The following is a 12,736-nucleotide window of genomic DNA, read 5'->3' as shown; positions in this document are numbered from 1 at the left end:
GTAACTTCTTTAAAGTGACTGAAAGTAACATTGTTTGGCATTAGGTTTCTGTGTGACTTCTGAGCAAAGGTGGTAACCTTGTTGAAGTAGAAAGATTTGTTTCTGCTTGTGTAATCCGTAAATTTGATCTGAGTGAGAAAATCAAATTATTTTATCTTCTGTCACATTCACTAGTGCCAAAACTAAATGGACTTGATAGATAGGTGTGACTAAATCACTTTCTAGTTTGTTATCAGTGACAAACTTAAAAGATTTTGTAACTAGTAAATCTTATCTTCTTAGCCATCATTTTAAATTTTGATTTAAAAGAGGAAGACTGGTATTTTATCTCTCCTCAATATTCCTAATGCTTGAATGAATTAATAAAATGAACCAAACTGAAATGAAAAGAACGTTCTCTTTGTCTGTGGAATTACGATTACCAGTTGCACAGATACAGGTTCTCAGCATTTATCCAGTGACTTCAGGCTAAAACTTTGAGCAGGTGAAGATTGGCATCTCAGATAAGGGATTCTTTGTAATTCATCTGATTTTGACATACTGTGTTAAGTTTGACCGTAGTGTGCTTTGTCATAATTTTAAATTTTAATCTGTTTGTCTTGAAGATAAAATAATTGAAGTTGTATTTTAAAATAATTTTAAATTAAAAAAACAATTTATTTCTATTAAATGTGACGAAAAGATGCTTTGGAAATAGTTATACCCTTGCCCAACTGTCTGTAGTTTCACAGTTGTTCCTTAGTGCTTCCTGTAATTCAAAACCAGATCCCATGAATATTAAAGCTATAAGGTTAATAAATAGAGTAAAATAATAATGTCAAGGAGAGGGAATATTTTAATAGATATTATGTATTAAAAATAGTAACATAAACTTCATAACTTCCTTATAATTATTAATTTCATAATTTTTTCCAACCTCTCTCTTGATCTACCCTCTTTCTGGAAGCATTTTTTACAACAGTGATGAGTTCTTGTAATATTTCAAATAAAGCCATGTGTTTTTTCATTGGATTTAAAAAGTTGGAGTGAGTGGCATAGAATTTTCAGATGCTATCTTCATGCAGAATTAATACAAATCATACAATGCTTTCAGTATTTATTGAAAATGGTAAGAGCCCTTTCCATGTAAAAAAAGGAAAGTGCTATTGACATAAAATTGCCTGTCTAATCTGAGGATCCTTGCCCCACCCCACCCCCAATAGCAGTAACCGTTGCAGTACCACTGCCTCTGCTCAAACATTGAAGGGATTAAAGTAACTCTTTGTATATAGACTTCCTTTTATATGCAAGTAATTTACTAAGATGGCTTGCTGAATGTGATTGTTTTTCATGTATTTGTAGGTACAGAAGCAAAATGTTTATTTTATAATCAGTAGGTTATATTTCTTGATCACTATGGAAGCACTGATGGATGGACCAATGCATTTTTATCAACTTGGTAAGTTGCTTGTGCCTTTATATTGTAAGAGGAGTAGTACTGCTAATTTTTCACGAGCACTCATCCTGAGTTACTGAAGTAAGATACCATCATCTTATTATAGAGCTCTCCCTGGAATAATTCACAGAATCAAGACTCTAGCACATTATAGACTATATATTCCATTCTACACAAAAAACGTGATTTTCCCATAAGAAAGAAATGCTTTGAAACAGCATACTGCATTCTTCCTCTCTAAATGTCCAGTGAACTCTTAGTTGGATATGTTCTTTTTCAGTTCTTATTCAAGTTTTTTTCAGGACTTCTTAGTTTCTAGATTATCAGGCACAACAAACATAGTTTGTTGGCTGAGCTGTAGTTGTAGTGAGAAACTGTTTTGATAGGATCATTTAATTCTGTAAAAAGGGTAAGATGGTAAAGATTCCCCATTCAGTTTACAGACCATCTTTTATTTCTCCAGTCTTAATTTTTCCAGTTATTTGGTCTTAAGATTTTTTTTTTCTTGTCTGTGTCTCTTATTTAAGAGTGTAGCCTACAAAATTTTGCAACTCTCCAGCTATCTTTGCTAAACATGTTTGTTGAAACAAAGTTCTGAGGTAGTTTGAACTCTAGATGAATGGAGAGGCATTTAAAAGTCACAAATATGGACAGAATAGAAAAACACCTAGGTCAACAGGAAATACATCAGCAAGACAGCTGACACGTGAGGTGGCTGGCATACGAGAGAATGGCAAAAGACTGTCTGCAGCTCTTAACTTGAAGGGCTTTCTCCAAAGAAGTGTGTCATTAGTAGAGTCTGTGCACTGACATGATCTGTTTCTCTAATAGCCTTAATGTGCTAAAGATTGTGTGCCTGTGGGGAGAAGGGACAATTCCTGCCAGAAATTATTACAAATCTGAGCTTGTGTTCAGGTAAAGAATAATAACAGTGAGAGTATTGAGTTGTTATTCATACCCACTGGATGTTTCTTCCAGATAGGTGATCTGTTACTATATGGCAAGAAATCAATCGTTCTACTTTTATCTGCACTTCTCTAAGGGGATGTTTATTATTTAGTAATAACGTAGAAGAAAAAGTGCGAAAGGAAGACATACAAGAGAGAGGATGTCTGTGGTTTCAATGGCAAAATGAAGCTGAAGAGAAATGAATTTTCTGTCTTGTGGAAATATAAATTTGCTGCATGTGAAACTCAAGTGAGCTGCTTAACCTCTTTGCATCTAATTTCAGAAGGAGTGCTGGGAGCATGGTTTAGTATTTGAGACAGATGTCTGAAGAGCCAGATTTATAAGAGATACTTGGCTAAGTATCCATCACAAATGATTTCAACAAACTTAGGTGCCCAAGTGTATTTGTGTGTGCTTCTGTGTGTGCCCACTGCTAATTAAAAGACAATTTTTAAGGCACTTCTCTGCAGCCATAAAGATTCTGTGCAGATATCTCTTTAATTAATTGAGGAAGAAATGTTCCCTTTCCTTTTCCAGTACTTTCTGCAAAAGTAGACAAGAATCATAAAATAACTGCATTAATCCATTAGGAAGTAGTGCCAGTGTGTCTGGGACAGCATAGTTCCCACTGACCCACTGCTATTCTGAATCCCTCAGGAGTAAGTATTCTGGTACTGTGTTTCACATAGTTGGGGGTTGGACCAGATGACCTCCAGAGGTCACTTCCAACCTCAACCATTCTGTGAGATCCTGTCCTATCCATTATTTTTAGATCTCCATAAATATTGTTTTAATTTTTTATGAGATGTGTACCAGATTTCTTTTATCTTTTCACGGTCATTCTTAACTGTGGCACATCTTGTTGACACAGTAAGTAGTTTTGTTCTGTTATTTGTTGTAGTGTGGCACCTGAGAACCTCAGTTGTGGACCAGAGTGCTGCTGCATTAGTTGCTGTGCAGTCAAAGACATTCCTCATGCTACAGAAGTTACCATTCTAAGTGAGATGAGGAGAATAAAAGAACATGTTAAGGCAGTATTAATCAGCACAGTTTAACAGAGGTAGCAGGCCAGTGGTGTTTTGGGTATTGTCATATTTTTGGGTAGAAGGTTTAGGTGTCATGACAAAAGAGAGTTTCATAGAGAAGAGTTTTAGGGAAAATAATGAAGTAATTTTGCAGATATTTCCATGGAGTTCCTCTAAAGCATGGGAAAAAGCATGCACATTTGAAATGAAACTAATAACTTCTTTGGCCAACTGAGTATGAGAGTCAGCATCTCATCAGTAGGAGGATAGGCCACAAAATACCTTTAAAATGAAGACAGGAAATTTATACTTGTTGCACTCACAAAGCAGAAAGGAGCTAAAGGATCTTGAGAAAAAAATTAGAAGGGTCAGAATGATAGTTTCAAGAGTGTCTTGAAGCATCGTGCTGAAAAGGTATGAATGATGCAAGACTGGGTTGGTCAAGGAAGGGAATTCTGGATACAGTGAGAATCTGGATGAATGGACAGTCTCTTAGGGAGGTTCCACAAGAAGATGTGGAGACCTCTAGAATGTCAGGATCTGCAAGAAGGCTGGGTTCAAGAGATTACTTGGACAGTAGCCCTGACTGACAAGCTAAATTTGGCCTTAACCATGCCCTGTGACAGGAGAAGTGTTGCAGCATCTGTTGGTGGGGTTTTTTTCTTACCTTCTGCAGGCAGACAATAGACTTCTGTAGAGTTAAACACCCACAGGGAAATCTTACACAAACAGGACACAAAATGGAGAGGGAGTTTTGAAATAGAGCCTGAAATAGGGAGTTACGGGAGTTAGCTGACTGAAGACAGTGAGTAACATACCAAAGTGGTTAAACTACAGCCTTGAGGACTCCCCACATTTAGCAAAGGAGAACATCTGTGTAGATGATTCAGTAATCAAGCAGTAATAGTATTTTTTCCCAGGCCAGTCTTAAGATTCTTGTCGTGACTTAAAATGGTGTTTAACAGAGTGAACTGCCTGAAATACAGTCAGATTCCTCTAAGACAATACTTGATCAGAACATCTTAAGTACGTTTATTCACAATGAGTCTTGAACCTCATCTGGCAGGGATCTGCATAAGCCTGAACCACAGTGTAGTTATCAAAGAATTAGCTCTTAGGAGCCTCACATTAATGACAAGATGTTGGAAGCAGACATGCCATACTCTGAGGAAGGAGGGAGAGGTAGAGGAAAGTAGTGGGAAGATGATGTGAAAGAAAGAAACAGTTCCACTGCAGGAATACTGAGTATTGCCTCTAATTGTTGCAAATTAATATTGCCAATAGTAAGCTACTAATCAGATATCGTAGACATGCAAATGCATTAATACGTAGTTTCCTTTTCCAGTGTACATCAGCATTCTGTCTACGGCTTGTTGCAGCTTGCCTGGTAAGAGTTTTTATTGTCTTTCAGCTGCTTTTCCTAATGCAGTGCAAAAAAACCTTGCATATTCTCACCAAGCATCATTTTAAAATGTCATGATTTTTGAAGAAAGAACTTAAAAGAAATGTAATACAGGAGGACAGTCCTTTGCATTGTTATTTCTATTGTGGTGAACTCTGTTCTATGATTGCTTTATTTTGGGGCAAATATTTGGTTTATTGATTAGAATTGTTATAATCTCACATTTGATTGTCATTCATATTGGTGGGTTGTTTGTTTCTGGTTTTTTCCCCCCTTTCTAGAAAGATTTCTGGGAGGGCCACCTCACAACCTACAAATGGAATCTCGCAATTTTCAGCACATTTTGTCCTGGCAGGCAAAAAGTGATCCAACTGTGCCAACATACTATCGCGTGCTGTACACTGACCGCAGGCAAGTCTTATTTTAGAAGACATAAATTTTACTTCTAATGTTTATCAGCTCAGAATACTAAGGCTGGGGTTTTCCTGTTTGTCTGTTTTTTCACTCAGAAATGCGTTCTCCCCATCCCCCCAATGCTTTCTTATATCAGAGAGTCCAGATAGATTATTTTGATCTTCTTTTAACTTGTTTTGATTCACAGGAACTGGAAGACTGCTAAACAATGTTCGGCTATTACACAACTCTTCTGTAATCTGACAGATGATTTTGAAGACATTTACGCTCAGTATTCTGCCTTGGTTCAGAGCTTCACAGGAACTGAAGTATTCAATTCTTCTTTACTTTCTTTTGCGCCACTTACTGACAGTAAGTTCTCTGCATGTGCTCATTTTAGTAGTTTTTATTTGTAGCTGATACATAAATGATATTCTGCTAGCTTTACAGTAAGACACTCCAAACTAACTTGGTCGGTAGCTTATTCCTTTATCTAAGAGAATATGAATTTGTATATAATCTATCACATATCAGTTACAAGACATGTAATACATAGGTAGCTTTCTAAAATTAGTGGCTACAGTAGTTCTGATAAATGGACATGGTTCTGGTTTTGAAATAAAAATGTAGGTAAATATAGAGGAAATAACATCATGTCAAGCTACAAAGTAAAAATTTCTATGTGCGTAAGATACATTAAAAAAAAAACCCAACAACATTGTTTTTATGTCTTCAGGTAGTCAATGATAAGAGTTCAAGAAACACCATGTCTGCACTATGTGTAGGGGAAGAGATTTATTTCTTTGTTCATTAGCCTGCTCTTTTCCCTTTCCTTGCTGAAAGAAGATGCTTATTAGCTGTGACATCTTCTAATGCCAGAGGTGGCTTCACTCTTAGTTGCGCTTAGTATTCAGTTTTGAAGTAACAGAGACAGAGATTGAGGAACAATTGGAGGACTATGGAGAAGAAATAGGTCATGTTAGTTCTGAATTCAGCACAGAGGTAGCCACTGCTGTGTCCACTTATAGTCTAAGAGAAGATGAAAAGTTGGAGGGAATGGAGAGAATAGCCACAAGGATAACTGAAGGATTTGCGAACATCCCTCTGAGGTGGAGGCCTTCAGTCTTTCAGCAGTTAGTTTAATAAAGGGAAGGATCAGAAGGTGCACTGACCACTAGTTAATATGATGGCAGGCTGCTTCGGTCTTGTAAACAAAGCATAACAGCATGCCCTGACTGGAAGCTGAAGCTAGATAAATTTTAGCTAGGAATAAAAGGCATATTTTGAATTGACTGCTGGAACAAACTGTCAGGTGCTCTGACTGATTGTCCATCACTGGCAACTTGTAAATTGAAATTGGATGTTTTGCTAGTAGTTCTCTAGTTCAAAACATAAGCAATTGCATGAAGTCATGTTTTCCAGGGCACGGGACTTACATGGACCCTGTAGTCTTTTCTTGGTTTACAGTGCCTGAATAAGAAAGAATCACTATTCTGAGATACTTCCCTGCTGGGTGTAGTTGATATCTCCCTTCAGATACCTGTGGTGGAATCACTCTTGTTGACAGATGGATTTGAGCAAAGGCAGAAAGGCTTCATAACAAAGAGCCAGGAAAACAACCACATTTGACTGTAACCAGAGTTGGCTAATGTTTATTTGTAACTTAAAACAAAAGATGAGAAAGGAGTTAAGTGTGCAGTCATTTGACTAGGACATGCTTTCCTGTTTGAAAGTACATGAAAGCTCACATTTGTTCTAAGTATTAAATGGGTGGGGTTTTTTTGCTTTCTACCCTATTTCAGGAACAGAAGTCGTTAGCAAATGTGTATTGCTTTTTTTAATTTTGCAGGCATTGGAAAACCAGTCTGCACCTTGATCAAAAAGTACATACTTCTGGAAAAGACAAAAGTGAAATGCAAACTCTAATTTTTTCTTCCTTTTTCCTCCACAATGTACTATGGAGAAATGGATGATTATGGAGATTGTTCTCACACCATTTTCCAACATTGCTGCTTCTTTTCTGTGTTGGAGGAAAGAAGATCTTAGGCTTCATTCACTACGGAAGTTCTGATCTTGATGGATGTGTAGTTTTGGAGAGAGGAGACAGTTAGTGTGCATGGCTCTTCAAACATGTACATGTTCTGAGAACCTGAACTTGAGACATTACTTTGGACTCAATGGAAGTCTAACGGAAGTGTAACTATGTTTCGCTAGGTGCTCTGTCCTACCCTCAGTAGAGTTTTCAGCCTTTGTAGTTCAGCTGTCAGGTTTAGAACCATAGCCTTGCTTGCCACCAGTATGAATATGTGCAGGGCTACACACCACTGAATTTCTACAGAGTTTCCTTCCAGAGTGTGTGTAGAAGATGATGATGAGCAAGAAAGCAATCGGCTTTTCCTATACATAGCTTCACATTTCCTCTCAGATAGGTAAAAAGCTCACATCTCTGTGGAGCTGAAGCAAAGCCTCTGTCACCTTTCTGCTTCTTCCCTCCCTTCCACTGCTATCTGTTTTTAAAATGTAGTCACGTGGGAAAAAATCATTTGACCATGGAACTTAAATGTTGCAAAGGCTTGTGGATTTACAGCAGTGACATACTCTGGAATCTGATCAGTCAGCTATATATCCATCACCAAAATAGAATTGGTACTGAATACATAGTGTGTATTTTTTCCACAATTTTTTATCCTCTTTCTTTTTTTCAATAGCGTCCCTGGGACCACCAGAAGTTAATATCAGTTCCTGTCTAAACTGCATAAATGTCACCATAAAGCTGCCAACATCTTACTTAATAGAAAATGGAAAGCTACAGTCTTTAACTGATATATATCAAGAGCTTTATTATGATATAACACTGAAAACACTTGATGGAGAGCATAAGGTAAAGAACTTTTTGTTTTATTTGTGCTTTAGGGAAGAAATACTGAAAGCATAAAATGGCTCTGATGCTTAGCAGATTCACAGAAGCAAACGTGAATAGAAGATACTTAAAAGAAAACAAAGAGAATGGCTGATAGAACCTTAGCTTCCTTTTACTGCAGAGTAGCAGGCCTGGAAGAGGAATACTAGTTGTCCTGTAACCTTACTTGAAATAAAGCACAGGGCACTGGCTGAAGTGATTATTCTCTGGGAAGACAAGGGAAGGACAGTTTAGCAGAAACTACTAGCAGGTGTATGCATAGCTGCTAGGAAAATACATTCAGAAAGCAGTTCAGTAGTTTTCTGTCAAACTGGAAAAATGTATCCAGTTAGTTTCTGCAACAACTTATTTTGGGTTTGGTACTATTTAATTTTAATGTTGTATGCTGAAATGGAAAGGTAGATAGGCATGATTAGAACATAAAATGATCCTCACAAAATGGAGAAATAATCTTAAAATAATAAGAGATAATTCAAAAAGGGCCAGTGCAAGGCATAACACTTAAGAATAATTGTCTGTGTAATAAGTAGAGTGGTAAGAGCTCCACAGGCAGCAGTTTTGCCAGAAAGGATGAGAGCATTCTATAATATTACAAGCTAAACATGACTCTCATGTTGCTGAGAGATAAAAAAATCATATTTTTACATACTTGGTGTTTGTAAAGCCCACCTACCCCACATCAGTCTGGGGTTCAGAAAAGGCGTGGACCAGTTGACCAGGATCCAAAAAGGAACAGTGAGGACTGTGGGGGATCCTGACACATGACCTGTGAGGAAGTGCTGGAATAATAGGGGACTGCTTAGTGTAAGCAAGCAAAGCACACTTAGAGGCCAGAGTCTCTGAGTATGTAAACATTTACTACAGAAAAGGAGGAAATAAACCATTCACTGTGACTGTAACCAAAAACAGGGAAGTGAAATTGGCAGTTGTGCAGATTTCAGGTTAAACATCAAGAGAGACATTAATACCTGGGCTGCCAAAGCACTGGAATAAGTTGCCTAACTAGAGTATGGACTGTCTGTACTGAAATTTTTAAATGGCAGGTCAGACAGGTACCCGCTGGGAATTTAATCTGTCCAACTGATTCTGCAATGAGTCACAGAAGAAGGACCACAACTTGCCTGCCATGGATGTTTTCCCCTGGTCTCTGAATCAGAATATCACTTGCAGTTTCAAATCTGTAGAATCTATGTGAGGCTACTTCAAGGGGACATATAGTGACCAACAGTTGGAGACAGAAGATACTTCACAAACAGGCATAAGGCAAGCATCTTGACAGCAGCTAGAACTAGAGATGAAACAGTTGTCTAGGTAAACCGCTGAGTTACTGTGTCAGCTTTTGTGGTTTCACATGCTACGGCATTTCTCTGAAACAGCCATAATGTTTTATCAGTGGGGGTGTCTTTTTAGACAAATAGCTAACTTTAAAACATTGTCTTCCATGGCAGAGTCCACGTGAGAAAATCAGTGAAGAAATTTTTAGTACTGTCATTGAAGAATTGTATCCAAATAGAAATTACTGTGTGTCTGTTATGGTCACTGCATCTCTAAACAAACATTCCAACCCATCAGCCTGGAAATGTGTAACTGCAGACTCTGTAGCTCAACAAGGTAACTGTGCTGTGGTGCAGGAATGGATTGTCTGACTTGATTATGTCCAAGTGTTTTCTTTTTATGTAGGAAGATTTACAAATCAATTAATCCTAAAAATAGTAAGAGAGAAAGTACCTTCTGAGTGATAAACATTGTGGGGATTTAGAAGTGAAATATAAAACTCCATCCACTTTGGAGCTACTAATCTATTGTTAATCCTGTGAGCCATACAAATCTCCACTAACTGCATAAATAGTTATCAAAGATGGTGTAATTTTTTAGTTTTAATTCCTGAATTTAGTTTGAGATTTGGTCTTGTTTTAACTTTGGACCAGGTGACCTCCAGAGGTCCCTTCTGATCAAAAGTATTCTGTGATTCTAAATAGCTGTTCTGAATGTGAAATATGCAATGTGGTCAATGGAAACTTCATTCATATATGTTTGTTTGGTTTTTTCACTTGCAGGTTATTATACAGTCACAATCGCAGGTGCTATATGTTTTTTCCTGATGGTAGCTGGTGCCCTGAAGTTAATGCATGCAGGAGGTTATATTCTTCAAAAAAAATCACTTCCACATACTTTGGTATGTAATAATTTTCATATCTAACCTTCCTGGTTGGGAGGCAGAAGTTTACCATCTGAAATTTCTAATCCTGTGAATTAGATACAAGTTATGTAAGTACATATAATGTTTTAATTTGCAGTTTACCTATATCAAAGATAGTCTATAGGCTGCTAAATCTTGTCTGTTCTGCGGAACAAATATTCAGTCTTTTTCAAAACCATTTCATGCTACTTCTGTGACAAGTTACTAACAGAGATAGAGATGTGACCATCCCGCCTTTCTCAGTGCTTGTCAGGCTGCACCTGGAGTACTGTGTCCAATTCTGGTCCCCACAGTGCCAGAAAGATGCAGACAGACTGGAGAGGGTCCCGAGGAAGGCCATGAAGATGACCAAAGGGCTGGAAAACCTGCTTTATAAGGAAAGGCTGAAGGAGTTAGGTCTTTTCTCCCTGGAGAACAGAAGGCTCAGGGGTGACCTCATTACAGTAGTCCAGTACTTAAAGGGTGGCTACAAAGAGGACAGAGGCTGTCAAGACAAGGGGCAATGGGTACAAGTTTCACCATGAGAGGTTTCATCTCAATATAAGAAAGAAATTTTTTAAAATGAGAACAATCAATCACTGGAGCAACCTCCCCAAGGACGTGGTAGAGTCCCCATCACTAGAGGTTTTCAATATGTGATTGGACAGGGTGCTAGATAATCTCACCTATGTTCCTTTTCCCATGAAAGGTTGGACTAGGTGGTCTTTCGAGGTCCCTTCCAGCCTGGGCTGTTCTATGATTCTGTGAAGTTAGAGGGGGCAAGCAGTAGTGAAGGGGAGATGTTCCCCAAAGTAACTTTAAATGAACTCTTTATGGTACAAACAAGCAGGCTAGGTCCTACAGCAGAGTACCCAGCATACGACAATTAACCCCTTGCCCTTTGAAAATTACCTTATATGTTAATCTTTCCTGCAGCAGACAGATTTCTTCTACTGTCTGAGCCAGGACAATAACTCCAAAACAAAAAATGTACTCCACTTCTTAGGTGAAGTGCATAGGGAGGAGACCTGTTCTCCACCAAGAAGGATGCTCTGACAACATTCAAGAGTTAGCATTAGCTAAACATTAGCAAAGCAGTTTCTGGCATGTTTTGCCTCCGTTATTTCACCCTGCAGCATTGTACTCCTCTCTAAGAACAAAACCAATTAACCATATACTATTTTTCCATTTACTACATCAAAAATCTGAGCATTCCTTGAAGACTTGAGGATAGTTTAGCCAGGTCCCTGGTTGCTGGAGTTGAAAGGCATTTTGAGAGATTCTACAACTGAAAGGAAATATTTTAAACTTGCCTTCAAGGTCTTTTCTTTTTCATGTTTCCATAGGAAAGCAAGCTGAAAAGGCAAAAGGTAGCTTTAAGACCCTGTTGGGTATGGGCGTATTATTCTTGTAATGATGCATAAAAATGGTCTATAGTTGGGAGTTTTGGTCTCATCCCCAAACGGTGGGCCAGTTATTTAAGCACATCTGGAGAAGAAAAGAGTCACTGTTAGTGCTCTAAGACTTTTTTTTTTTTCCCTAAAGCTGTGCTTCTGGTTATTGTCCACAAAAGGAGTCAAGGACAGCATGTGAGAAGTACTGAAAGTAAAAAGTTCAGGAGCCTGGTAAGAGCAAGATCATAAAATCATAGAATACTTTGGGTTGGAAGGGACTTTTAATGGTCATCTAGTCCAGCCCCCTGCAATGAGCAGGGACATCTCTCATTAGATCAAGTTGCTCAGAGCACCATCCAACCTGACCTCGAATGGTTCCAGGGATGGGGCATCTACCCCCTCTCTGGGCAACCTGTGCCAGTGTTTCACCACCCTCATTGTGAAAAATTTCTTCCTTACACTGAGACTAAATCTGCCCTCTTTTAGTTTAAAACCATCACCCCTTGTCCTATCGCTACAGGCCCTGCTAAAAAGTCTGTCCCCATCTTTCTTAGAAGCCCCCTTTAAGTACTGGCAGGCTGCAGTAAGGTCTCCCCAGAGCCTTCTCGTCTCCAGACTGAACAACCCCCAACTCTCTCAGCCTGTCCTCACAGCAGAGGTGCTCCATCCCTCTGATCATTTTTGTGGCCCTCCTCTAGACCCGCTCCAACAGGTCCATGTCTTCCCTTGCTGAGGGCTCCGGAGCTGGACGCAGGACTCTAGGTGGGGTCTCCCCAGAGCAGAGTAGAGGGGCAGAATCCCCTTCCTCGACCTGCTGGCCTCGCTGCTTCGGATGCAGCCCAGGATAGGGTTGGCCTTCTGGGCTGCAAGTGCACATTGCCAGCTCATGTCCAGCTTTTCATCCATCAGGGACTCCCAAGTCCTTCTCGGCAGGGCTGCTCTCAATCCCTTCACCCCCCAGCTTGTATTGGTACTGGGGGTTGCCCTGACCCACGTGCAGGACACCCAGGTGCCCTTGGCCTTGTTGAACCTCATGAGGT

At 39.0% G+C, this 12,736-nt stretch overlaps 1 protein-coding gene across 1 annotated transcript; it reads left to right on the top strand.

Annotated features, from left to right (window-relative positions):
* Positions 1–1,395: 1,395 nt before the first annotated feature.
* On the top strand, positions 1,396–10,299 carry IFNAR2 (interferon (alpha, beta and omega) receptor 2; the record flags this gene model as incomplete). Its single annotated transcript, XM_010287990.1, has 7 exons — positions 1,396–1,438; positions 4,754–4,795; positions 5,092–5,221; positions 5,412–5,575; positions 7,912–8,084; positions 9,572–9,734; positions 10,181–10,299. Coding segments are annotated over exons 1-7 (834 nt in total), but the record flags the coding sequence as incomplete, so codon positions are not given.
* Positions 10,300–12,736: the final 2,437 nt, after the last annotated feature.

This window comes from Phaethon lepturus, unplaced genomic scaffold, assembly GCF_000687285.1.
Source record: "Phaethon lepturus isolate BGI_N335 unplaced genomic scaffold, ASM68728v1 scaffold195, whole genome shotgun sequence".
Lineage (NCBI taxonomy): Eukaryota > Metazoa > Chordata > Aves > Phaethontiformes > Phaethontidae > Phaethon > Phaethon lepturus.
Note: the sequence above shows the minus strand (reverse complement) of the source record. Positions and strands in the feature narration are given on the sequence as shown.